The 23,506-nt window shown below is 44.4% G+C and overlaps 3 protein-coding genes across 4 annotated transcripts in view; 1 reads left to right on the top strand and 2 right to left on the bottom strand.

The window, feature by feature from the left end:
- Positions 1-406: 406 nt before the first annotated feature.
- Positions 407-10,863, bottom strand: LOC130175953 (protein NLRC3-like). 2 transcript variants are annotated; one of them, XM_056386685.1, is made up of 8 exons: positions 10,712-10,863; positions 10,291-10,456; positions 9,525-9,644; positions 7,349-7,572; positions 4,752-7,119; positions 3,289-3,465; positions 1,726-1,899; positions 407-1,380 (listed from the first exon to the last, which is right to left on the bottom strand). In XM_056386685.1, exons 2-8 carry the CDS (start codon positions 10,410-10,412, stop codon positions 1,314-1,316), a joined length of 3,252 nt encoding a protein of 1,083 aa, XP_056242660.1. In that variant the 5' UTR covers positions 10,413-10,456; positions 10,712-10,863; the 3' UTR covers positions 407-1,313. The 2 variants fall into 2 exon arrangements, with proteins under 2 accessions (XP_056242660.1, XP_056242661.1); XM_056386686.1 differs by having other exon boundaries at positions 4,752-7,116.
- Positions 10,864-11,353: 490 nt separating this feature from the next.
- Positions 11,354-14,586, top strand: commd9 (COMM domain containing 9). Its single transcript, XM_056386485.1, has 6 exons — positions 11,354-11,489; positions 12,809-12,925; positions 13,172-13,311; positions 13,684-13,718; positions 13,851-13,954; positions 14,075-14,586. Exons 1-6 carry the CDS (start codon positions 11,436-11,438, stop codon positions 14,210-14,212), a joined length of 588 nt encoding a protein of 195 aa, XP_056242460.1. The 5' UTR covers positions 11,354-11,435; the 3' UTR covers positions 14,213-14,586.
- Positions 14,587-14,589: 3 nt separating this feature from the next.
- LOC130175869 (L-fucose kinase) overlaps positions 14,590-23,506 on the bottom strand; it is a 14,802-nt gene continuing 5,885 nt past the window's right edge. Inside the window, exons 8-23 of the mRNA XM_056386482.1 lie at positions 23,063-23,182; positions 22,425-22,596; positions 20,737-20,843; positions 20,539-20,640; positions 20,276-20,449; positions 19,806-19,879; positions 19,355-19,710; positions 18,675-18,909; positions 18,422-18,588; positions 17,854-18,081; positions 17,550-17,693; positions 17,338-17,457; positions 17,001-17,188; positions 16,722-16,821; positions 15,425-15,648; positions 14,590-15,154 (exon numbers count right to left, since the gene is read on the bottom strand). Coding sequence (XP_056242457.1) covers positions 15,083-15,154; positions 15,425-15,648; positions 16,722-16,821; positions 17,001-17,188; positions 17,338-17,457; positions 17,550-17,693; positions 17,854-18,081; positions 18,422-18,588; positions 18,675-18,909; positions 19,355-19,710; positions 19,806-19,879; positions 20,276-20,449; positions 20,539-20,640; positions 20,737-20,843; positions 22,425-22,596; positions 23,063-23,182 — 2,583 coding nt within the window. The 3' untranslated portion in view covers positions 14,590-15,082. The remainder of the gene's footprint in view (positions 15,155-15,424; positions 15,649-16,721; positions 16,822-17,000; positions 17,189-17,337; positions 17,458-17,549; positions 17,694-17,853; positions 18,082-18,421; positions 18,589-18,674; positions 18,910-19,354; positions 19,711-19,805; positions 19,880-20,275; positions 20,450-20,538; positions 20,641-20,736; positions 20,844-22,424; positions 22,597-23,062; positions 23,183-23,506) is intronic.

Below are 23,506 nucleotides of genomic sequence, written 5' to 3'. Positions count from 1 at the left end.
AATTTAGTTGTATTTGAGTTGGTTTGAAAGTCGACGTTTGTTGTGTTTGAAAATAAATGTCCAACACTCAAACTGACCATCAAGCATGTTGGGAGGAATCCCAATGGACTGTGTTTACCGGTTTTCTCTGTGTGCCTGTCATTCAGGATGCTCAGTTTTTCCCCCTCTCTCTCTCTTTAATTACAAACAAGAAAAACTAGTTTGCATGTGTTTAAAATCAGTACCATTAAAAATTAAATGCGAAACCAGACTACAGTTCTCTCCATCACCACCAGGTGTCAGCTATAACGAGACCAGCAGAGGGACTCATCACTTCTGCACTTACAGAACTGTTCAGGTCCAGGAGCAATGAACACTGCTGCCTTCAGGTGACTGTCGGAAATCTCTGAACTAAAACCTGGAGACATTTTCTTTTACCTTTTTTTTTTATTGACATTCAGCATCAAACAGATATTTCCATACAGTGTGTCTCATGTCTCATATCTCAGACAGAAAAAAAGAAAAAAAAAATATGAAAAAGAACTTGGAAACATTTTCAACTGCTGAAGTATAAAAGTGTTTCTGATTCAGTTCAATTAAAATCTGTCAGGATTAGATATGAACTGTGATTTATTTTTAAAATAATTTTTAGATTACTTTCAACTTTATTGCCCAACTGTCTCAGTGCAAACAGTATAGGAATGCACATACTCTACTTACAGAGATGAATAAATTACAATGAAGGAGGAAGAAGGAGAGTTCTGGTATTAGACATAATATACTTAATAAACACCTGGATATAAACGTGTACAAGGTGCAGGTCAGCTGTGTACAGTATAAATATGAACACGCCAAACAGCAGGTAAGAATACATTTTGTTTTCTTGAACTTTTGTATATTTTCTGATGTAAAGCACTTTTTTATCTGTGAATGTTGCTGTATAAATACATCTTTACTTACTTACTTTTTTACATTTATTTAACCCCGCCCCCCCGTCCCCACAAGCTGACAGGATTGGTTCCTTAGGTTTGTGACGTATGACACTCTGGCTGCCTGAGTCTGTTGTTATGAGACTGTCATTGGTTCACTGCAGTTCAAGGTAGAAACACTCAGTCATGGTGTTGATGATTATTTCACTCATCATATGTTTAATCGACCTGTCCAGAGTGAACCCCGCCCTCGCCCAATGTCAGCTGGGATTGGTTTTTAATATATAAAAACATCATATGTACATATTAACACTTGATTTTCATGGGGGGAGTCACACAGGGGGGATGGTGGACTGGATTGTGTGTGTGACTCAGATCAGTTTAGACTGCAGAGTCATCACTGCTTCACATACACACACGCACACACACATACACACCGTCCTCTTCAATATCATTCCTATAGTTTCTCCATCTGTGGAGAGAAGCAGACAGACAACAGTTAGCAGCTTTACACATTAACACAGCTACAATTTCAACTACACCCAGAAAATTTGACCAGTTTTATCTTCCCTTCACTGGCTTCCTGTCCACATCAGATCAGACTTTAAGGTGCTTTTAATGATGTACAAAGTTCTACATGGACTCTCTCTCCCATACCTGTCTGACCTCCTGAAACCTTATACTCCATCTGTGTCTTTTCCTATCAGAGCCCTCTGACATCAGACTGTCTGACTCCACTGAGACATCTTTGCTCTGATACTGTGTTTAGTACAACACTGCTGAAAGTAGCATGCACTGACTCCATCCCTCTACTGACCTCAGAGTCTCCAGTCTACAGTCTGGACTCTCCACAAGATCATACAGATCCTTCATGTCTGAATCCTGCAGGTTGTTTCCTCTCAGGTCTAGGTGTCTCAGATGGGAGGGGTTGGACTTCAGAACCGAGGCCAGAAAATCACAGCTGATCTTTGACAACTTGCAGAAACTCAAGCTGTGTGAAGAGTGAAATATATAGATGAAAATCATTGATGAGAGAGAGAGAGGGGGAAGTGTACAAAGCACAATGAAGGTTCCACATGAAGATGTATATTAACAATAAGACTAAAAATAAAACTAATAACAATAAGAAGATAATACCTACACAATGCAGTTTCTGGAGAAACTGCAGTGGGAGCTTCTGCCCAAGCTGAAGCTAAACTGTGTCGCTGGCTGCTAAAGACAGAGCTACAACTAACTCCGTCCAACAGTCGGCCTGTCTGTTTGTGTGTCAGTTAGAATAACAGAGGGAAATTAATTGTCCAATGTTTCAGGACTAACACTGTAATGAAACATATTTCCAGTGAAAACTGTTGAAATGTGTGTAAATCATTGTCTTGTATTCAGTGTTGGAGCAGCATGTAGCGGGACTTTGGCAGAAAAGTCAGTAAAGTGGTTGATAAACACCACAGACATCAGAGGAGTCTCTAATCAGCTGATTTGAACCAGCATGAGAGAAATGGGGCAGATGGATGGTACTGCTGCCCCTTTGAAGGGCATAGTTCAAATTGTGCGAGTGTCTGTGCTTTGGTAGACACGTTGTCTGAAAGAAGATAAATTGCCTACGTTCTGGGAAAAAATGATGTGTGAAGAGTGAAGTTGTTGGCTGTGAGGACAAGTCAAACAAAATGTCTTAAAGCAGTTTCAGCCCTTCTCCCACTCTAGCTGTGATGTCATCCACTCCAACCTCCTCCCATAGACTCCCATTATAAACTCAAAAACTGTCAGAAAAAGCATAAAACTTAAACTGCGAATCAAAAACTATAAAAGATATCAAAAAGCCAAATACACATAAGACAGCTGAACGTCTTGGGACCCATTTAAAGTTTAAATGACGTCTCTACCTGAAAGTATGCTGAAGTAGCTCAAAAAGTTCTGAGGATTTTAACATTCTCTCCTTTCATTTTCATAGGAGAAAAGCTGACAATATGTTTGTTATTTCGGAAATTAGGAGACATAGCGCTGAGAAAAGTAATGTCCGTAATGTCCTCATTGAGGTGCACGTTTTGACATTTGAACGGAGTTTCAGCGACAAACGGCGCGGGACTAGTGGCACGTCAAAAAAGTTGGCTGAGGAAAATTTTGTGAACTGACAAATATTGTGGGATTGCTTTTTTTCAGCAATCCCGTCAATAAGACTAGAAAGAGAAGTTACAATGATAATATGGCTAATAATAATAATAATAATAATAATAATAGTAATAATAATGTAATGTTATAACAATAATAATAATGACATAAATAATTGAATACTGTTAAAAGGATGTAAGAACCACTTAAAATATATAGTATACTTGCATTAATATATGCAAAAGATTACAACAGCTCCCGTCAGTGAACTGACCTCAGAGTCTCCAGTCGACAGTTTGGACTCTCCAGTCCAGCAGACAGGATCCTCACTCCTGAATCCTGTAGGTTAGGGTTGTGACTCAGGTCCAGGTCTCTCAGGTGGGAGGGGTTGGACTTCAGAGCTGAGGCCACGACTTCACAGTGAGTCTCTAAGAGCCCACAATAATCAAGTCTGTAATAGAGAAAATATAAAATCTGTTAGAATCAAATCAGACAATTTGTAGTAAAAAATACACTCAATGTATATGATGAGAAAACAAGATAATGTTCTGCTAATGATCTGCTCTTCACATCTGTGGTTCAGATCATCTTCTCTTATTGTGTTTGACACGCAACAATAATTCTCACTGTCTCAGACCTGCAGAGCTTGGATGAATGGGAATCTTAGTTTTGCAGATAAAGGAGGGAAAATTATGTCACGTCACCTTGGAGCCGGATCCTACTATTGTCATGGATTCACAGTTATTAAGTGAAACTCCACCCCTCATCTAGAAGATTATTAAGTTCAATATCCTGAAGCTAGAGGTGATACATGTCAAGCAGAATGCACGTATCATCATACAACAGACACAAGTCGAACACAGGAGACATGAACCTGACAGTCAAAGGGAAGATGACACAACTGATTTGGCTGATCCTGTGCTGAATATTCAGGTTGAAATCATGAAGGAAGTTTTAGTGATAATGAGAGGTATTCAGCGTCTCATGGATAGATCCTCTTCCCTTCATTCCTCCTCTAAATATTCATCCAAATGTGAGTCGTCTACAGGGAAGAGAGACCCTGCACGCAACCTACCGGCAATTCCTCAAGTAGAACAGCAAGCTGTTCAATTTCCAAGTGTTAAATCACCACAACACTAGTCATAGTCCTGTCCATCACCCTGTTGCTGTTGCCTTTCCAATGCCCATTTCCGTAACATGTCAATCCTTGATGCTGCAGTTCGTTCACCTGGTCTGCCTAGGCAATCCTCTCTCCATGAGACCTGCTAACTTCTAGCTTTTCTTCAGCTCTACCAAAGGGCCACCCATGAAGTCCATGTGTTCAGCCTTTGAATCCTCCAGCTGAAAACCCTACTCAGCCTCTTGTTTCTTTCTCCTGTGCTTCTCACCCAAGCCATTGCAGCTCTTGATGAACGTTATGGGCAACCTAGACAACTGGCATTAAAGAAGCTCAGCAAAATCATGGATCTCCCCCCTATTACAGTATGTGATGTCTCCACACGAGAGCCACAGAGTAAACATAGATAGAACATTAAAAAATAAATGTATCATCTAACAATTAATTACAATTTAACAAAAGAACCTTTTATTAACTTATTACAACCAAGGGAAACTCTACATTTTGGCCCTCACAGCATTTACTGTTATATACAGGTATATACCGTGTTTACATGAAGTTGACTAAACTACTGATCTGATCTACTGATCAATAACTATAATGATCATGTCTGGACTCACTCAGCCTTCCTGCAGTTCCTCACAGCTGGGATCAGTCTCCGTCGTCCCTCCCCTGATGTGTTGAACTTCTTCAGGTCCAACTCATCCAGAACCTCCTCTGACATCTGCAGCATGTAGGCCAGAGCTGAGCAGTTGATGTCAGAGAGTTTCTCCTCTGATCTGTTCTTTGACTTCAGGAACTCTTGGATCTCCTGATGAACTGAGTGATCCTTCATCTCCATCAGACAGTAGAAGAGGTTGATGCTTCTGTCAGGAGAGATAAAATAACTCTTCATCTCCTTCAGGTTGTTGATGGCTCTCTGGATGGTTTCTGGACTGTTCTCTGTCTGACCCAGCAGACCTCCTAAGAGTCTCTGGTTGGACTCCAGAGAGAGGCCATGAAGGAAGCGAACAAACAGGTCCAGGTGACCATTTTCACTTCTGAAGGATTTCTCCATGGCTCTCCTCAGGAGGACATCCAGGGTTAAATCAACATGTTGTTTCCTCAGGAAGTTCTCCAGGACCTTTCTCTTCCTGTTGGTGTAACAGTGGAACATGTAGACTGCAGCCAGAAACTCCTGAACGCTCAGATGAACAAAGCAGTAGACTGTTTTCTGGAAGATCACACTCTCTCTTCTGAAGATCTCAGTACAAAGTCCTGAGTACACCGAGGCCTCTGTGACATCAAGGCCACACTGCTCCAGGTCTTCTTGGTAGAACATGATGTTTCCTTTCTCCAGATGTTCAAACGCCAGCCTCCCCAGCTTCAGAAGAACTTCCCCGTCAGCCTCCGTCAGCTCCTGTGGACTCGTCTCACGTCCCTCATGGTACTTGTTGTTCTTCCTCTGTGTCTGAACCAGCAGGAAGTGTGAGAACAGGTCAGTCAGGGTCTGGGGCAGCTCTCCTCTCTGGTCTGTGGTCAACATGTGCTCCAGAACTGTAGCAGTGATCCAGCAGAAGACTGGGACTTGACACATGATGTGGAGGCTCCTGGACGTCTTGATGTGTGAGATGATTCTGCTGGACAGCTCTTCATCACTGGATCTCCTCCTGAAGTACTCCTCCTTCTGGGCGTCAGCGAAGCCATGTACTTCTGTTACCCTGTCCACACATGTAGGAGGGATCTGATTGGCCGCCGCAGGTCTGGAAGTTATCCAGACGAGAGCCGAGGGAAGCAGATTCCCCCTGATGAGGTTTGTCAGCAGCACGTTGACTGATGACTCCTGTGTGACATCAGACACAGACTTCCTGTTGTTGAAATCCAGTGACAGTCTGCTTTCATCCAGGCCGTCAAAGATGAACAGAACTTTACAGACAGCGAGCTGCTCTGCTGTGACCTTCTGTAATGTTGGATGGAAAACATGGAGCAGCCTGAGAAGACTGTACTGCTGATCTCTGATCAGGTTCAGCTCCCTGAACGAAAGCAGAACCAGCAGACGGACATCTTGGTTCTCCAAGCCCTCTGCCCAGTCCAGAGAGAACTTCTGCACCGAGAAGGTTTTTCCAACGCCAGCGACGCCGTTGGTCAGAACCACTCTGATGGGTCTCTGCTGGTCAGCTGAGGCTTTAAAGACGTCTTCTCTCTGTTGGACAGGTAAGGCTTTAGAGATGTTGTGTCTCCGTCGGACAGGTAAGGCTCTAGAGATGCGGCGTCTCTGTCGGACAGGTAAGACTTTAGAGATACAGCGTCTCTGTTGGTCAGGTAAGACTTTAAAGATGTCTTCTCTCTGTTGTTCAGGTAAGACTTTAAAGATGTCTTCTCTCTGTTGTTCAGGTAAGACTTTAAAGATGTCTTCTCTCTGCTGTTCAGGTAAGGCTTCAAAGATGTCGTGTCTCTGTCGGACAGGTAAGGCTTTAGAGATGCGGCGTCTCTGTCGGACAGGTAAGGCTTTAGAGATGCGGCGTCTCTGTCGGACAGGTAAGGCTTTAGAGATGCGGCGTCTCTGTTGGACAGGTAAGGCTTCAAAGATGTCGATTCTCTTTCGGACAGGTAAGACTTTAAAGACGTCTTCTCTCTGTTGGACAGGTGAGGCTTCAAAGACGTCTTCTCTCTGTTGGTCAGGTGAGGCTTTAAAGACGTCTTCTCTCTGTTGGTCAGGTAAGGCTTTAGAGATGTTGTGTCTCTGTCGGAGAGGTAAGGCTTTAAAGATGTCGTGGCACCTGATTGGAGCGTCATGGAGGGTGTTCTTCTTGGAAGTTGTCTCCAGCTGCCTCACCTCATGTTGGGTATTAACCTCTTCACTCTGTCCCTCTGTGATGTGGAGCTCAGTGTAGATCCTGTTGAGGAGGGTTCCACTTCCTGTTCCATCAGTTCCTTCAGTCACATGTTCACATCTGCTCCTCAGACTGATCTTATGTTGATGTAAAACCTCCTGCAGACCACTATCTGCTGAAAGAGAAGAGACAACGTCAGACTGAAGAAACAGAATCTGAGAATCTGATGATTATTTTCATCAGCTGCAGAAAAACTAAAGACAAACAAAGAAAAGGTTTTTAATGTTGTGGTATTTATAATCATCTTAAATGTCGATGCTGTGTGATGTAACAAATGACTCTGTATAAAACAACAGGTCCTGGTCTCAGAATGATGACATCATCATACAGATGTGCAGTCTCACTTTGTTCAGTGCTGGTCTGACTGGCTGTCTGCAGTCCAGGTCTTGTTCTGGGTCTTTTTCCACACTGGGGACAGGAGGAGTCTCCTGAAGAACCAGACTGGTCCCAGTATGAGGTGAAGCACTGTCTGCAGAACCAGTGTCCACAGCTGGTAGAGACTGGATCCTTCAGGACGTCCTGACACAGAGCACAGCAGGACACAGAGACATGGCTCCTCCTCTTCAGTCTGTGAAGACATTTCTTTATCACTAACATGTCACAGTCACAGGTCGACATCTGTGTTATGATTGGTTGCCAACCTTAATCAGGCGGGTCTTAAAGTGATGGCTCAGAATATCTGCAGTGGAATTGTCATAGGTTCTGATTCATAGTCAGAGTATTAACTACAGTGGATTAAGGTTGGTGTGTTCCCACTGAACAGGCAGGAGGCACAGAAGCTGAGTGATGTACTGACGTAAACAGGGACAGCAGCAAAAATGAAGTTTAGTCACCGAAAAAATGCCCACCTAAAAAACCAATATTATTTTAAGCGTTGGTTTTAATTTGAATATTTTTCACCATTTTATCTTGCCCTCAAACGGACATTACTTTTGGCGCCACATTCTCTCAGCTGTTGAACCCCGGTCCTACGTACAGTTGCACTCATGCTGTGAACTTCATGGTTAATCAGATGGGTGTTTTTTAAGTTGCTAAAATGCATTATTTCTGCTGTCATCATCCACAGCAGTACATGGCTCCTGGCTGCTTCTCCAAACTGGACTGAACGCGCCAACCTAAATCTACAACAGCTACATACACTGACTGTTGGAAAGGCAGGAAACTGTTGCACAGACGCCATCTTGTGGCAAAGGTGGGCAGTTGCATAATTAAGCTCATGGAGCGTGTAATTTGGTGCGGTAAGAGGGACTTCTTACTGGAAAGACAATCTGGCATCTAAGTGGTGTGAGTTGTGTGCGTCTCTGACACACTGATTAAACCAGATGTTTCTGACTGAGCGGATGGTTCTACAGCCTTTCGCTGCCTGTTGGTGATTTGTTTGTATTGTTGTACAGAGGCTAAGCTAGTGTACTGACCATGTGGTTTGCTTTTATGCTGCCAGTTCCAGTAGAGGTCGTAGGTTGAAATAATGTTGGTTATTCTGTGTAATATGGAAAGTTGTTAGTGTGTAATTTCTTCCTTCTTCCATGTATACAATTGGGTTATCAGGACTTTACTGTTTCTTCTGTTAGTTATTGATTAAGTACATGTGCAATGGCGACCACATGCTAGTAATTTTCATTTGTATTCTGAGTAACAAGCAGTGTCATTTGATTATATGTGGTTTGAATTTTTCTAATATTTGTCTTCCTTATATTTGTTCTTGCCTTAGACCACACAGTGTTCACCTCTCACCTGTAAGCCTGAATGGTTGCAGAAATATACTGTTGTGTTACAAACCAAGTCAGTAAAGAGTTAACTGAATCTGAGTGTCCTCCGTGTTCTGACGACACCCCAAGGCGAACGCCACTCTATCTACCATCACCTATGAAGTCCTAAGTAGTCACCGATCCAACACTGACTATGACCCCCACTTCAGATGATAAATAAATAATATGGACCGTCCTGAGGGAAGACACCAGAGTAGACGAGACAGAGACAAAGTAGAGGAAGACGAGCGGAGAGCGGCAATCTGCTGCTTGTTGAGACCTTGAAGGACAATGAATGAAAAGTGTTTTGGTTTCTGTTTGTGTTTATTTGTTAACCTACAACTGAAGCAAACGCTGAGCTCAGTGCTCGATTGGTAACACATCAAAAACAGCTCCTTCGATGTGAAGACACTTTGGATTCATTTCCTTATTACTTTGTCTCCCAATGGTCTTAATGATCCGTTATTATAAACATCTCCTCCTGAAAACCGATCTCTTTGACTGTCAGACTTTCACTGATTTATTTAGTAGTTACTTAGAATCAGATTCAACAGATGTGGAGTGACTTTCAGGCTGTGGAGTACCTTTATAAAGTTGCATTTCAATGGCGTTCAGGCTCGTGTTCATGCACCAACTTTCAGGTTGATGAAACAGTAACATGAGAACGCTCTGCTTTATAAATCTATTTATTATATCTATGTTTATGTTTCCTTCAAATATTTCTGTAACTGAATCATCTTCAGCTCAGTTTACAGTAGAAACCATCTCTTACTGTGAGTCTGTGGGTCCAGATTCATCACTGAAGACTGGAGGTTCGTCTTTGGACCAGTCACTCTTCATAGACAGACAGATGGATCCTGGAGACTCTGCTCTCAGTCTGTGGTTCTGACCTCTGCAAATACAAACATGTTTTTAATCACATCACATCGATCACTGATCAATTCTCTAATGACAGATTTAGGGCTCCCCGGAAAACTATTTTGACCGTCCCAAAACCAAAATATTGTTTCTTTACTTTGTTAATATCAGACACACACAAAACCTTATTAATGTGTGTATTTCTTAATATTCAAGGATAGAGTGGGAATAAAAATCAGCCTTGGAGTTTTAACTTGGACTGTCCCACCAGAATCCATCTGGAGACACCACCACATGTGGCCTGTGCCACACTTACAAGAATCAAGGAGTAAACAGAGGATATATTAATAATGATAATTTGTAAACTATACATGAAATAGAACTGGCCCATTAAACTGTAGTTCTTTATTCACTTTGCTCTGTGTAAGTTAGCAGAGATGATAGTTAATATATATATATATATATATATATATATATATATATATATAAACAGTTCAATATGGAAAGTAAAAAGTCAGAATATTCTTTGTTTGTATATTTTCTCAGGAAACCAGCGACCTCAGCAGTCAGTATGAATACACTGAAGTTATTATCTGCGTCACAACAGCAGCTGTTACAGGAAGTGAGTTTTACTGCAGCAGCTCTGCACTAAACACTGTTAGAGTTTAAAGGTCTCTTACTGTGAGTCTGAGGGTCCAGGTTCATTATTGAAACCTGGAGGTTCGTCTTTATACCAGTCACTCCTCATAGACAGACAGCTGGGTCCTGGAGACTCTCCTCTGTCCTCCACACAAACACTCATCTTCAGGACTTCAGCCAGTCTGACAGAGAAACCACTAAAACTGACTGAGATAAAACACACACAAGAGTTCAGACAATATGTTGAAGAGACACACCCAGAAATACCAGGAAACACAACACACACACACACACACACACACACACACACACACACACACACACGCAGCTTCTTATTTCGTCTTTTCCTCTCAGTGTCTTCATGTGGACAGAAGTTCACTCTGACTCTTCTTCTCTCCTCAGAGAGAAACTGACTCAGAAACTTTGACAGTAAAATAATAATAATGTTGTTTTAACACTCACCAGCCTCAGTCGACAGTTTCCTGCTGCTGCGCTGCCCTTTAAAAATGGCGTCTGAACAACAGAGACATCAGCTGAATACTTTCACTTTCAGTTCTTCTCCAAGCTGCAAGAAATCACATGACTTTGTTTACATCTGTGTGTGTGTGTGTGTGTGTGTGTGTGTGTGTGTGTGTGTGTGTGTGTGTGTGTGTGTGTGTGTGTGTGTGTGTGTGTGTTATCGTCCTGGACGCTTGACTAGTGTCCTAGAACATTGTAAACACGTGGAAAGCCATTTTAAAATTAACAAAAAGCAAAAAAGGTCGAGCCCTGAATTATGCGTCATAAAATTCAAACCGGTCGTTGTCATGAACGAGGAAACTAGTTATTGCGACCAAAACCGTTTTATATCAGGCTGTTAACATATTTGTTTCTGCTGTAAAGTTGGAGATTTTAACCTGGAAGTCTGTGGTTTTCACAAATACTATTTTACTGAATATGCTCAAATATGTCTAATATTCATGAATTTCCCCAGGGAATAAATAAAGTATCTATCTATCTGTCTATCTGTCTGTCTGTCTGTCTGTCTGTCTGTCTGTCTGTCCTGTCACTGCTTCTGCTTCTGATAATGTTCCATCTCGTTTTCTCTTGTTCTTCTTTTTATGTTGTTTTTCGGCTTAACTTCATTTCCCATGAGCAGTAGCGGCATCTGTCTGTCACATGACTCACAGGAACGTCACATGTAGACATGGCTGCTCCTGTTTCCAGCGAAGATTTCACCAACTTACAGCTTCTTTTAAAGGTATTGATCATGTATGTATTGTAGATGTATTATAGATGTATCGATCCGTGATATGTGGTGTTTTAAAACCTCAGCGTATAAAGTGAAACCGCATCTTAATTATATTAGTTTTCTTTTGTTTTCTAAACACATTGCTGAGTATCCCACAGGACTTTACATTAGCCTGCTAGCCTATTAGTTTGCAACTCTGCTAGTAGCCTGTTAGTCTGTTCATCTGTTACTCTGTTAGTCTGCTAGCCTGTTATTAGTTTGTTAGCCTGTTATTAGCCTGCTAGTCTGCTAGCCTGTTATTAGTCTGTTAGCCTGTTATTAGCCTGTAAGTCTGCTAGCCGGTTATTAGTCTGTTAGCCTGTTATTAGCCTGCTAGTCTGTTCATCTGTTCATCTGTTAGCCTGTTACTAGCCTGTTAGTCTGCTAGCCTGTTAGCATGCTAGCCTGTTAGTTTGCAACTCTGCTTTTAGTCTGTTGGTCTGTTCATCTGTTACTCTGTTAGTCTGTTAGCCTGTTAGTCTGCTAGCCTGTTATTAGCCTGTTAGTCTGCTAGCCTGTTATTAGCCTGTTAGTCTGCTAGCCTGTTATTAGCCTGTTAGTCTGCTAGCCGGTTATTAGTCTGCTAGCCTGTTATTAGCCTGCTAGCCTGTTATTAGTCTGTTATTCTGTTCATCTGTTACTCTGTTAGTCTGCTAGCCGGTTATTAGCCTGTTAGTCTGTCCATCTGTTACTCTGTTAGCCTGTTATTAGCCTGTTAGCCTGCTAGCCTGTTAGTTTGCAACTCTGCTAGTAGCCTGTTAGTCTGTCCATCTGTTAGCCTGTTAGTTTGCTAGCCTGTTATTAGCCTGTTAGCTTGTTATTAGTCTGCTAGTCACTTACTAGTTAGTTAGTCAGTCAGTCACTTTATTTTTGAACCATGAGCTACTAAGTTAGTAACTTAACTGCTTCCATGTTTGTCTGTTGTTAGTCTGTTAGCCTGTTATTAGCCTGTTACTCTGTCACTCTGTTAGCCTGTCTGTTAGTCACTTACTAGTTAGTCAGTCAGTCACTTTATTTTTGAACCATGACCTACTAAGTTAGTAACTTAACTGCTTCCATGTTTGTGGTTGTAGTGGTATTCTGCCTGCTCTTCTAAGAAATTTCATGACGCTCCTCATTCAGTAAAAAGAAAAAATACAAACCCTTGTCATCGTTGAACAGGACCTAAGAACTGTGGTACTGGACAAATGGCTGAAATGATTCATCAGTTATGAAAGATATCATGAGTTTTGATCCTTTTGTGTTGTCTAGTTGACCCTGAGCTGACTGCGCTGGTTGTGTTTCCTCAGGCTCCGTCTAAAGATGCAGTGAGAGACGTTTGTGTTCAGAGTCACAGAGCTCCGAGTCGCCGGCTCGCCGAGACCACAGCAACAACACTCAGCGTCCCAGCAGCCCAGGCTGCACAGGTAACAGACACGTCTCCAGCATCCCTGTGGAACATGTGGGAGAGATGTGTCAAGATGTGAGCTCAAAAAGTCATTTTCTAAAAACAAGGGGGAACAGAGGTTTTGTATTAACAGTTTTCATAAACAGTCCCACCCTCCCCACCTTGGATGTAATTTAGTCCAAGCACTAGAATAAAATGCAGAGATGTTGGACTTGAGAACAACCAGAGTTTCCAGTTTGAAGGTGACCAGTTTGTCTCCCTCCAGCTGGTCCAGTCTCTCCACGTCCTGTCTCATCACGTCCTCTTCTACAACCTCAGCTCTCCCGAGCAGATCCTCGCCCTCTTCCCCGACTCCTTCCACTCCAGTCTGAAGAACCTGATCACCAAGATCCTGCTGGAGAACAGGTGGGTCCCCTAAAACTCACAATGAACCCTGTCAGACCGTTTCCCTCACAGCATGACACTGACATCCAGAAGGTTTCCACCAAGTCTCAACACACAGAAAGACATCCCCCAAATAATAATACACAGCAGATGATTTCTTTTTCTCTGGAAGCTGTGGATAAAAATGAAACAACATAATAACATAAAACCATTTTCCTCAGCAGATGCATGCTGGGATAGGCTGCAGACCCTGAACAGAACTAGTTGTATAACACCCTTATACAAAATGAATGAATGAAATCTGACAAAACCTAATCTGTCAGAAATATTCTTTGATTTAATCAATTACAACAAGTTACAGCCTGTGATGACATCACTTCCTCTGTGTTTCAGTCCAACATGGAGGACAGAAGCCGTCGGTGATCAGAGTGAGTAGAGTTCAGATTCCTTCATTATCTACTGCTGTGTGTGTGTAACGCTCTAAAGTGTGTGTGTGTGTGTGTGTGTGTGTGTGTGTGTGTGTGTGTGTGTGTGGTGTGTGTGTGTGTGTGTGTGTGTAGTCTCTCTGCCTCAGTTGAAGGAGCTGGACTGGAGAGTGGACATGGTGACCGGTTCAGACTCAGTCAGTCGTATGTCGGTCCCGACCTGCCTGGTCCAACTCAAGGTGAGTCTGAACCTGAACCACGTTTCAGTTCTGTCGCTTGAACACAACAGCTTTAAGACATCATCAGGTGTGTCTGTCACATGATCTGTTAATGTCACGTGTGTGACGTGTTGGTTTCAGATGGAGGATCCGTGTCCGTCGGCAGGCGGTGAGTCGGTTTCCACGGTGACAGTGGAGCTGAGCCGGGAGTCTCTGGACACCATACTGGACGGACTGGGACGCATCAGAGACCAGCTGTCTGTGGTCGCTGGGAAATAAACCTGAACATTTCTTTTTTTACAAACTGATACTGATGGAACTTCCTGTCGCTGATCTTCAGGTTTCACCGTCATCAGAAAGTTTCTTGTGTCAGGCGGAAGGAAAGCTGGTTTGTATCATTTATTAACCCTGAACTCACGAGTTAATTTATCGTTAATTAATCAGTTCATGTTAACTCATTTCACTTTTAGTAAGAACGCAAAACATTTGGTGCCTAATGCTTAAAAACTGCAAAAATCTTACTCTGTGATTATTTACTTTTTTCTTTTTCTGAATGTCCGACATCTTTTATTATTTTGACATTTTGTATATTAAATAATTAATCTAAAGAATAATTAAAGGTCTGAGGAGGAAGAAAAGAGTCAAAACAACAAGTGTTTCAATTAAAACTCCAGATATTTGTTAAATTTATTCCTTTTTCACATGTGCTGATATGAAAATACCCCGTCACCATTTTCATGCTAAAATCATTTCAATCCATTTTTTCTCTCCTCAATCTAAACTCGTCAAGACAAAGTGGAAACTGAATTTTACTGATTTTTGAAAATGTATTAAAAAGTAAAAACTGAAAAATCCCATTGACAGAAGTATTCAGACACTTTAGGTTTCTGTGGATCATCTCTGAGATGAGTCCACCTGCGGTAAACACACCTGTCTACATCAGGTCTCACAGCTGACGATGCAGATCAGAGCAGAGGCCGTGAGGAGGATCTCGGTTAGAGAGGAAACCAAGAACCTGAAGGTCGCACTGACTGAGCTGCTGAGATCACATCTGGGTTTTTACAGATGTCGGGACGAACAGGATGTTGTGTCGTCTCGAGTCGCCATACGAGTCCTGGGTTTGTAAAAGACTACGGGACAGTCATGTCCTCAGGGTGGGGGTAGGACTGTGATGCCGTCCATGTCCAGCTCCACTGAGTGAACACTGAAGTCTCCCAGACCCTGAAACAAACAGTTTCCATGTCGGTAACTAACGAGTCAGAATGAGGCACTTTGTGTTTTTGTCTTCAGTTGGTTGATTTAAAAAAAGAATAAAACTCTGATTTAACTTCTACTTTAGTTTGAAGTAGAACAGGAGACATTAGTAACTAGTTGATTGTTGTATTATTATTATTTTTATTATTATTATTATTAATAAGATCATAAAGATTTAACGAGCTGCTTCTGGTTCACTGAGAATTCAAAGCACTAATAAAGTAATGAGATACGTACCGGCGTGTTGTTGAGGACCTGCAGCACCGCCTGCCGCTGCCGAGGCTCCCGGGTCAGCAGGTACAGGAAGCCCCCCCCTCCGGCCCCGGCCAGGCTCTGACCCAGGACCAGCGGCCTCAGAGCCTCCATCATGGTTCTGACGGAGGCCGGTTCACAGCCGGGAGCCATCAGCTTCTTCTGCTGCCACGAGCGGTCCAGACACCGACCCAGTCTGGACAGAGAGCCTGGGCACAGGGAGGGAGGTTTGGTGAAAGGGCTGCTGGGAAATGTAGGACATGACGAACTGAAACAGTCAGTCGGTTCGACCAGAGGAGGGTTAAATGACTGTTGAGGTGTGAAAATCTGTCTGTGGAGTATCAGGTGTGATTCTTCACATGGATCTGGTTTAATAACCTGGTTTAGATCAACTCTGTAGACACATACTGTAGTAATATAAACATTTGCATGAATATTAATATATCCATCAATAGACTGGACCCAGCGACAGTCAGAGCGGCAGCCATTTTGTTTTCAGCTCATCAGTCCATCTGTCTCGTTCTCGTGGACACGATCTCTCAGGAACACCCTGAACGAACTTCACATTTTGCACAAACAGTCACTAGGACTCAAAGGATAAACTAATTAGATTTTGGTGGCTAAAGGTCAAAGGTCAAGGTCAGGGTGACTTCACAAAACACTTTTTTTTTGTCACAACTCAAGACTTCACAGCAACTATGACAAAATTTCACACAAATGGTTCATATTTTCTCTGACTCTGGGGATGGAAGCTGGAAGTGGTCTGAGTGGCGGAGGAGGAGATTCCAGCTGTTAAAAGCTCCACATCATAAAAATAATCCTGTTACACGCAGCTGAGCGTCCGAGTGAAACCTGGAGGCTCTAATCACAAACGTTACATCCACATTCATCACGAGGATCTAATGATCAATAAAAGTCTGGGGAGTGTTTTCATTTGGTCGAACCACCACAGAAGAAGAGAAGGGGGGCGGGTGTTTGAATTAAGTGAGACACATGAGCTCCACTGAGAACTACAAAAACTTGAAAAACGAATAAATTATTCTTTATTTTCCAGCATTTCCAGAGTTTACAGGAGTATGTTATTGTATATGTGTGTTTTTACTATTGTTACGTAGCTAACGTTAGCATTAACAGCTGTGTTGGAACAGACTGAAGTTCTAACCTCCATGTTTTTATGAAAGATAAGCTGTGTGTCTGTTGTGTGTTGACCTGGTCCACAGTGTTGATCTAACTGTGTGCAGCTGATTCTCCTGTATGAACGTTGTGGTGTTGAACGTCTCACCCTCTGAACACGCTCTGGAACATTCCTCTGAGTTCGCCACCAGCTGCTGGGCGTTCTGGACCATCGAAGGCAGACGGCTGTACCAGCTCCGAACCACATCCTGCACACAGAGCGCCGCCGCCGCCATCATCATCAACATCATCATCATCATCATCAGGTTTAGATAAAGTGTTAATTAGAATATCATCAAATCATCCATTTAAACAAACGTCTTCTTCATGACCTGTTATTAGACGGTTTGGTCTCCATGGAAACACAGACAGACAGACTGAAACTTACCTGCAGGAGGTTTCGAGCCAGGCGGGTTTTTCCGGTGTAGACCAGCAGGAGGTGCTGCTCCAGAGACACCAGGAAGTCCTCTGGAGGGCTGAGACGTTCCACCTCTACCTGCAGGGGCAGAGACGCTCTGGAACGACCCACCTTAACTCCGCCCACCAGACCTCCCACCTGGTCCTGCCAGCCTCCACCTGGAGAGGAGAAGAAGAGGAAGGTGAAGAAGAAGAACGAGGAGGAGAAGAAGAAGATGAGAGGCAGCACACTGGCTTCAGTTCCTCATGAGGAAGTTAAAATCAGTCTCAGATCCTTCAGGTTTTCAGAGACGCAGGTCCAGACCGACCTGTGGTGAGAATCTGCTCCAGGTACAGGATGGCGTGGATGAGGGAGTCTGTGTTGTAGGTTCGTCCGGTACATCTGTAGACTGCAGCCAACAGCGCCCCCGCCAGGATACTGCTGGTCCCTGCAGGACAAGGTCACAAGTTAACAGGTTTGTTTTGATATTTTCACAATAAAACTCCTGCAGTGTTTTGGTCATGTGTTGTTGTTTCTCACCCAGTCCAGATCCGGTGGGCAGCACTGACCAGCTGTGGAGCTCCACCCCTCCCCCCCACCTCTGCATCAGCTGATGCCCCAGAGAATGCTGGGAGGAGAGGGAAACCAGGCCGCTGCACACACACACCGCCTTCAGCAGGGCTCCTGTAACACGTGCACACACACACACACAGCAGGTGGAACAGGTGTGGGGGGTGGAGCTATGAGGGAAAACTTCAACTGTTACGGTATGTGACATAATAACAGGAAGTGATAAGACTTTCACTTTGAAGAAAAAGTAAACAGTAAACAGTCCGTCTCCTACCAGGTGCGTGCGGCTGACAGTAGTCCCTCAGGTCATCCAGGCTGTTGCACACTGTCTCCATGGAAACCCCACTCTCCCGCCCTCCGGCGTAGCTGACCAGCAGGAGGCGGGGCTCTGCGATGCGACGGGCTCTGGCACCGATGGGACGCTTCCCATCAATCCTAACGGCGGCGTTGGTCACAGAGCCGCCGTGCTCAAAGGCGATGGGAGGTGTGTCACTCCACCCGCCTGAAACACATGATTTCTCCAACCTCTGCAACCGTGCATTCATGTTTGTTCCCAGTCTTTATGCTAAGCTAAGCTAACTCTCCCTCTCACAAAACTTCTAGCTTTGCCATTATCTGATTCTTCTTGATCACGTCTCTTCAAAACTGATTAATCTGTTTTTTTATATTATTTGTTTTCTGTTAATTTCCGTTTTTTCTAAATTGAACTAGAAACATTTTCAGTTTTGACTCTTTTGCATTTTTAATATTTTGTCAAGTCACGATTAACTAACTGAATATTTTGTTTTGTTTTGTTTCTTCTGTGATATTGTGACTGTTTTTCTAACATCCCCTGGACTCACCTGCCAGGTCCAGTCTGGCCGGACACTCCACTTCCTGCCACTCCTCGAGGGGCGGAACTTCACCCTGACCAATGGAGATGAACCTCTGTGATGACATCACAGCCTGTCGCAGCAGCACCTGTCCGGCGCCCTCGTAGTGCCTCGCCGCCCGCACCAGCAGGTCTGGCCTGTGGGGGGCGGTCACAGGAAACACAGCTCTTTATCTGACGACCAAAAGGAAAACACTGAATCAAGCCCAGAGAGTGACACTCACCTGCTGAGCCAATCAACTCTCTGCATTGCGAGGGCCTGGACTCCGCCCCTCAGGTTACCCTCCTCCAACAGGAGGTAGGCGGAGCTCCAGGCTTCGTTAGCCGCAGGTCCACTCCTCAGACCGCCCCTCCCCCCCGCCATACACACCAGCACATCAGCGATACACGAGAGACAGCGCGCGGCCACGTCCAGCTCTGCACCTGGCTCCGCCCCCTGCTCCCTGCTCCCTGCTGCAACTGAAAAAAGAGCGAACATATTCATCTGTGATGTTTACAGCTCCTGGTCACAGGCTGTAAATAAAGATGGACGTCACCCACAGGTTTCTGAAGAGCGGTTTTGAAACTCAGCTGCACCATCGCCATCTTGGCAGTGTCTGACTCCGCCCCTAACTCCCTGCTAATCCAAAAATGGTCAAAGAGGAGGGGCCTGTGTGGAGCTGAGACTTTGGTGCAAGCCGGTTTAATAACTGCAGCAAACATATGCCCCCGTTAGCATCGTTAGCACAACTGGGCATCTTGTTGTAGGCTAACCCAAGGCTAATTCTTTTGCTGGGTAATTAGCTGGCTAACAAGCTAAGCTAACATGCCAGAATCTATTATACCAGGCTCCAGGCTGTAACTCTGTATCTTTAAAGAAACAAAGAAGAAGAAGAATCCAGTTATTATATAAATCATGACTCACTGTTGTCCAGTGTCTCCAGCAGCGCCCCCTGCTGGCCTCCCAGCACCGCCGCCCTGAAGCAAGGCAGCAGGCAGACGTCTGTCTGACTCATCAGGGCATCAATCACTCTCCTCCTCCCCACCAGGAACAGTAACTCCTCCCTCCACTGCAGCTCCGCATTCTGCTGGGTGAGTGACAGCACCTCCTTCAACGACAGCCTCCACGCCTCCCTCCACCTCCGCGGGCAGCCGCCTCCCCCCAGCAGCCAGCCGACGCCTCCCTCCAGACCCACAGCACCTCCTCTGGGGTGGAGCACCGGGAAGAGACGAGCCTCCAGGAGGGAGCGCCGTTCTCCTCTGACCCACAACTCCTCCGGCCTGAGAGGAGAAAGGAGGAGAGGAGAGGAGGCACCAGTGAACTGAACATCAGCTGTTCTGCTCCTCAATCAAACATTTCAAAATAAAAGTCTTACTGTATTCCTGTCCTGCTGTAGAAGAGACTCCATCTCTGGTTGAGGAAGGAGGCATTACTGTCATCAGAGGAGACCTGAGGAGGAGGAGGAGGAGGAGGAGGAGGAAGAGGAGGAGGAGGAGGAGGAGGAAGAGGAGGAAGTAAAGGAACAGACTGATTTACATCACATCTTCATGTCTCAGTCCTGTGGTCTCTGTCTTTAGAAGGTGATGATGCTCTTCGATATGAGACTGAAATGTATTGAATTTCCTTTTGAAGAAGAGGAGCCATTAGTCAAGTGCAGCTGGTTTAACAGATGTGTCGGACCTCCAGATAAATTCTCCTCTCCTGTCATTAACCATCTCATGAACTTTCAGGCTCATGTTTGAGTTCATGCTTCATTCAAACAGACATTTTGTTGAACGTTTGTTTTATTGAACTTTATTTCTTCATCACATCAGAAGTAACGGAGAGAAGTGAAGGTGTTTTTACCTCCAGGTCGTCCTGCGCTCCCATCACTGTGAAGACATTCAGCTTCAACTCCCCCAGCTCGATGCGATGTCCCTGGATGATGATGTCATCGGCCAGTTTCAGCTGCCGAATGCTCTGTGATGTTGGCGACTCGAGACCCGACAGTAAACAACCTGAGGGGACGACCAGAGGCCCCTGGTGCAGAGGACAGAGGTCAGAGGTCACGACGCTTGTTAGAACAAAAACCTTAAAGCTGCATGAAGTGACGCTGGGAAACTCCTCACCTGTAGGTGGCAGTGCTGCACTACTGCTCCGGTCGCCACGGCAACGTCTCCCTCCATGACACTGTTGATTACCTGAGCTCCTTCACTCACCTCGCCCTCTCTCTGACGGGAAACAGGAAGTCGGGCAGCGTTAGTGAAAGTCACAGAGGACCTGATTGAGGACATTTCTAATGAGGATGCTGAGGAACAGGAAGTCACCTGGATGTGAGAGAGAGTGTTTCTGTTCGTCCGGTCACAGGTGAGTCGGTCCACATGCTGCTTCCCAGAAAGAGTCAGGTAGTCATAGTGACCGCCGGGGACGTACACTGTGAGGACGAGAGGCAAGAACAGACATGGAGTACTGAAACCAGCTGATGCTAGACTGACACCAGCTGACACTAGACTGAAACCAGCTGACACTAGACTGACACCAGCTGACACTAGACTGAAATCAGCTGACACTAGACTGAAACCAGCTGACAAGAGACTGGAATCAACTGACACCAGCTGACACTAGACTGAAACCAGCTGACACTAGACTGAAACCAGCTGACACTAGACTGAAACCAGACTGGAACCAGCTGACACTAGACTGAAACCAGATGACAAGAGACTGGAACCAGCTGACACTAGACTGACACCAGCTGACACTAGACTGAAACCAGACTGGAACCAGCTGACACTAGACTGAAACCAGATGACAAGAGACTGATACAAGACTGGAAACAGCTGACACTAGATTAAAACCAGATCACAATAGACTGATACAAGACTGGAACCAGCTGACACTAGACTGAAACCAGATGACACTAGACTGATACTAGACTGAAACCAGCTGACACTAGACTGAAACCAGCTGACACTAGACTGATACTAGACTGGAACCAGCTGACACTAGACTGAAACCAGATGACACTAGACTGATACTAGACTGGAACCAGCTGACACTAGACTGAAACCAGATGACAAGAGACTGGAAACAGCTGATACTAGACTGGAAACAGCTGACACTAGACTGAAACCAGCTGACACTGGATTGAAACCAGATGGCATTAGACTGATACAAGACTGGAAACAGCTGACACTAGACTGAAACCAGATGACACTAGACTGATACTAGACTGGAACCAGCTGACACTAGACTGAAACCAGCTGACACTGGATTGAAACCAGATGGCACTAGACTGATACAAGACTGGAAACAGCTGACACTAGACTGAAACCAGCTGACACTGGATTGAAACCAGATGGCACTAGACTGATACAAGACTGGAAACAGCTGACACTAGACTGGAAACAGCTGACACTAGACTGAAACCAGCTGACACTGGATTGAAACCAGATGGCACTAGACTGATACAAGACTGGAAACAGCTGACACTAGACTGAAACCAGCTGACACTGGATTGAAACCAGATGGCACTAGACTGATACAAGACTGGAAACAGCTGACACTAGACTGGAAACAGCTGAAACTAGACTGGAAACAGCTGACACTAGACTGAAACCAGCTGACACTGGATTGAAACCAGATGGCACTAGACTGATACAAGACTGGAAACAGCTGACACTAGACTGGAAACAGCTGACACTAGACTGACACTAGACTGAAACCAGATGACACTAGACTGATACAAGACTGGAAACAGCTGACACTAGACTGGAAACAGCTGACACTAGACTGAAACCAGCTGAATAAAGTCAGCTTGTGGTCGAGTTAATAAAGAAAAGACGGACTCTTCATGAATCAAACACAGATTTTGTTCATCCAGAGACTCCATCATATTCACTGCCAACAGAGCCACCACTGTCCACAAGGGGGCACTGTTTTTGTACAGCATTAGAGCCTCATAGGAATCAATGGAGTCCCAGTTTACCCACATGTAATAGAGGACAGAGACACCCACCCACTCTGAGTGGAGTCCCTCTGAGGATCCTCCACAGCTCCGTCCTGCCCCCCCTCACTGTGGCCCCCTGTGGTCCAACAGCTGAACTGCAGCCGACTCTCTCCTCACTCACAAACTGATCCTGAGTCAGATCTGAGCAGAGACACTTCAACACGTCCAGGAAGAGCGAGATCTGAGGAACGACAGCAACAACAATCTTCAAAACAAGAGCCATTTCATATTTTAATAAAATCCTCTGGTTCTATAAAAAACATGTTTTATGTCACTAAAAGTTTTTATTCTTAAACTGCAATGAAAATAAAGGACACCAATGTCTGCCTGGACATCAGGATAACACACAAACTCTGTGTACCTACACACAGGGATTTTCAGGAAATGACGATAGGAACATAATTAAAATGTGTTTGTTGCTCCTGTCCCTGAATATAATATCATTCATGATACAGACTCAAAGGGGAAATAATAACAATCGACCTTGAAGAGAAAATGAAGAAAGTTGTTTTTGGTTCAGACCTACAGACCCGATACTTTTAACTGATGCTGAATCTGAAAACAGCTGAAATTAAAGCGATCGAATCAGGGAACTGGGATGAACATGTGATCAGAGAGAAAGAGGGCAGACTGATGGAGACAGGTACCTGCAGGGGCGGAGCTCCAGAGTCCAGGCCCAGGTAGGTGCAGCCGTCCAGAGGAGGAGAGACGTGAGTCTGCAACAACTTCTCTGATACGGACCTGCTGAAGAAGACCGGACCTGACACCTGCAGACACACAGATCACATCTGGATTGAGTCAGTTCATTTTAACACACATAACCCACATTTAAATGTCAACACAGCTGAAAGATCAGATTTCAATTAAGATTTCAACATTTTCAAAATAAGACAAACATATCAAATCTGTTTTAAAGACTTCAAAGGTTCTAAAGGTACTTGTGGTGTTATTGAACCACGAAGATACTTTCACATTACAGTGGTGAAGTTTGAAGAGCTTCTTGTTGGGACTTCTACCACTGGAGCTGAATAAAATTTAGTTTCAGAAAAAAAAAAATCACATTCGAAATGAACAAAACAGTGATGTCACGC

This window comes from Seriola aureovittata, chromosome 10 (assembly GCF_021018895.1).
Source record: "Seriola aureovittata isolate HTS-2021-v1 ecotype China chromosome 10, ASM2101889v1, whole genome shotgun sequence".
In the NCBI taxonomy this organism is placed as follows: Eukaryota; Metazoa; Chordata; class Actinopteri; order Carangiformes; family Carangidae; genus Seriola; species Seriola aureovittata.
The sequence above is the reverse complement of the archived record's forward strand: the minus strand, read 5'-3'. Positions and strand labels throughout refer to the sequence as shown.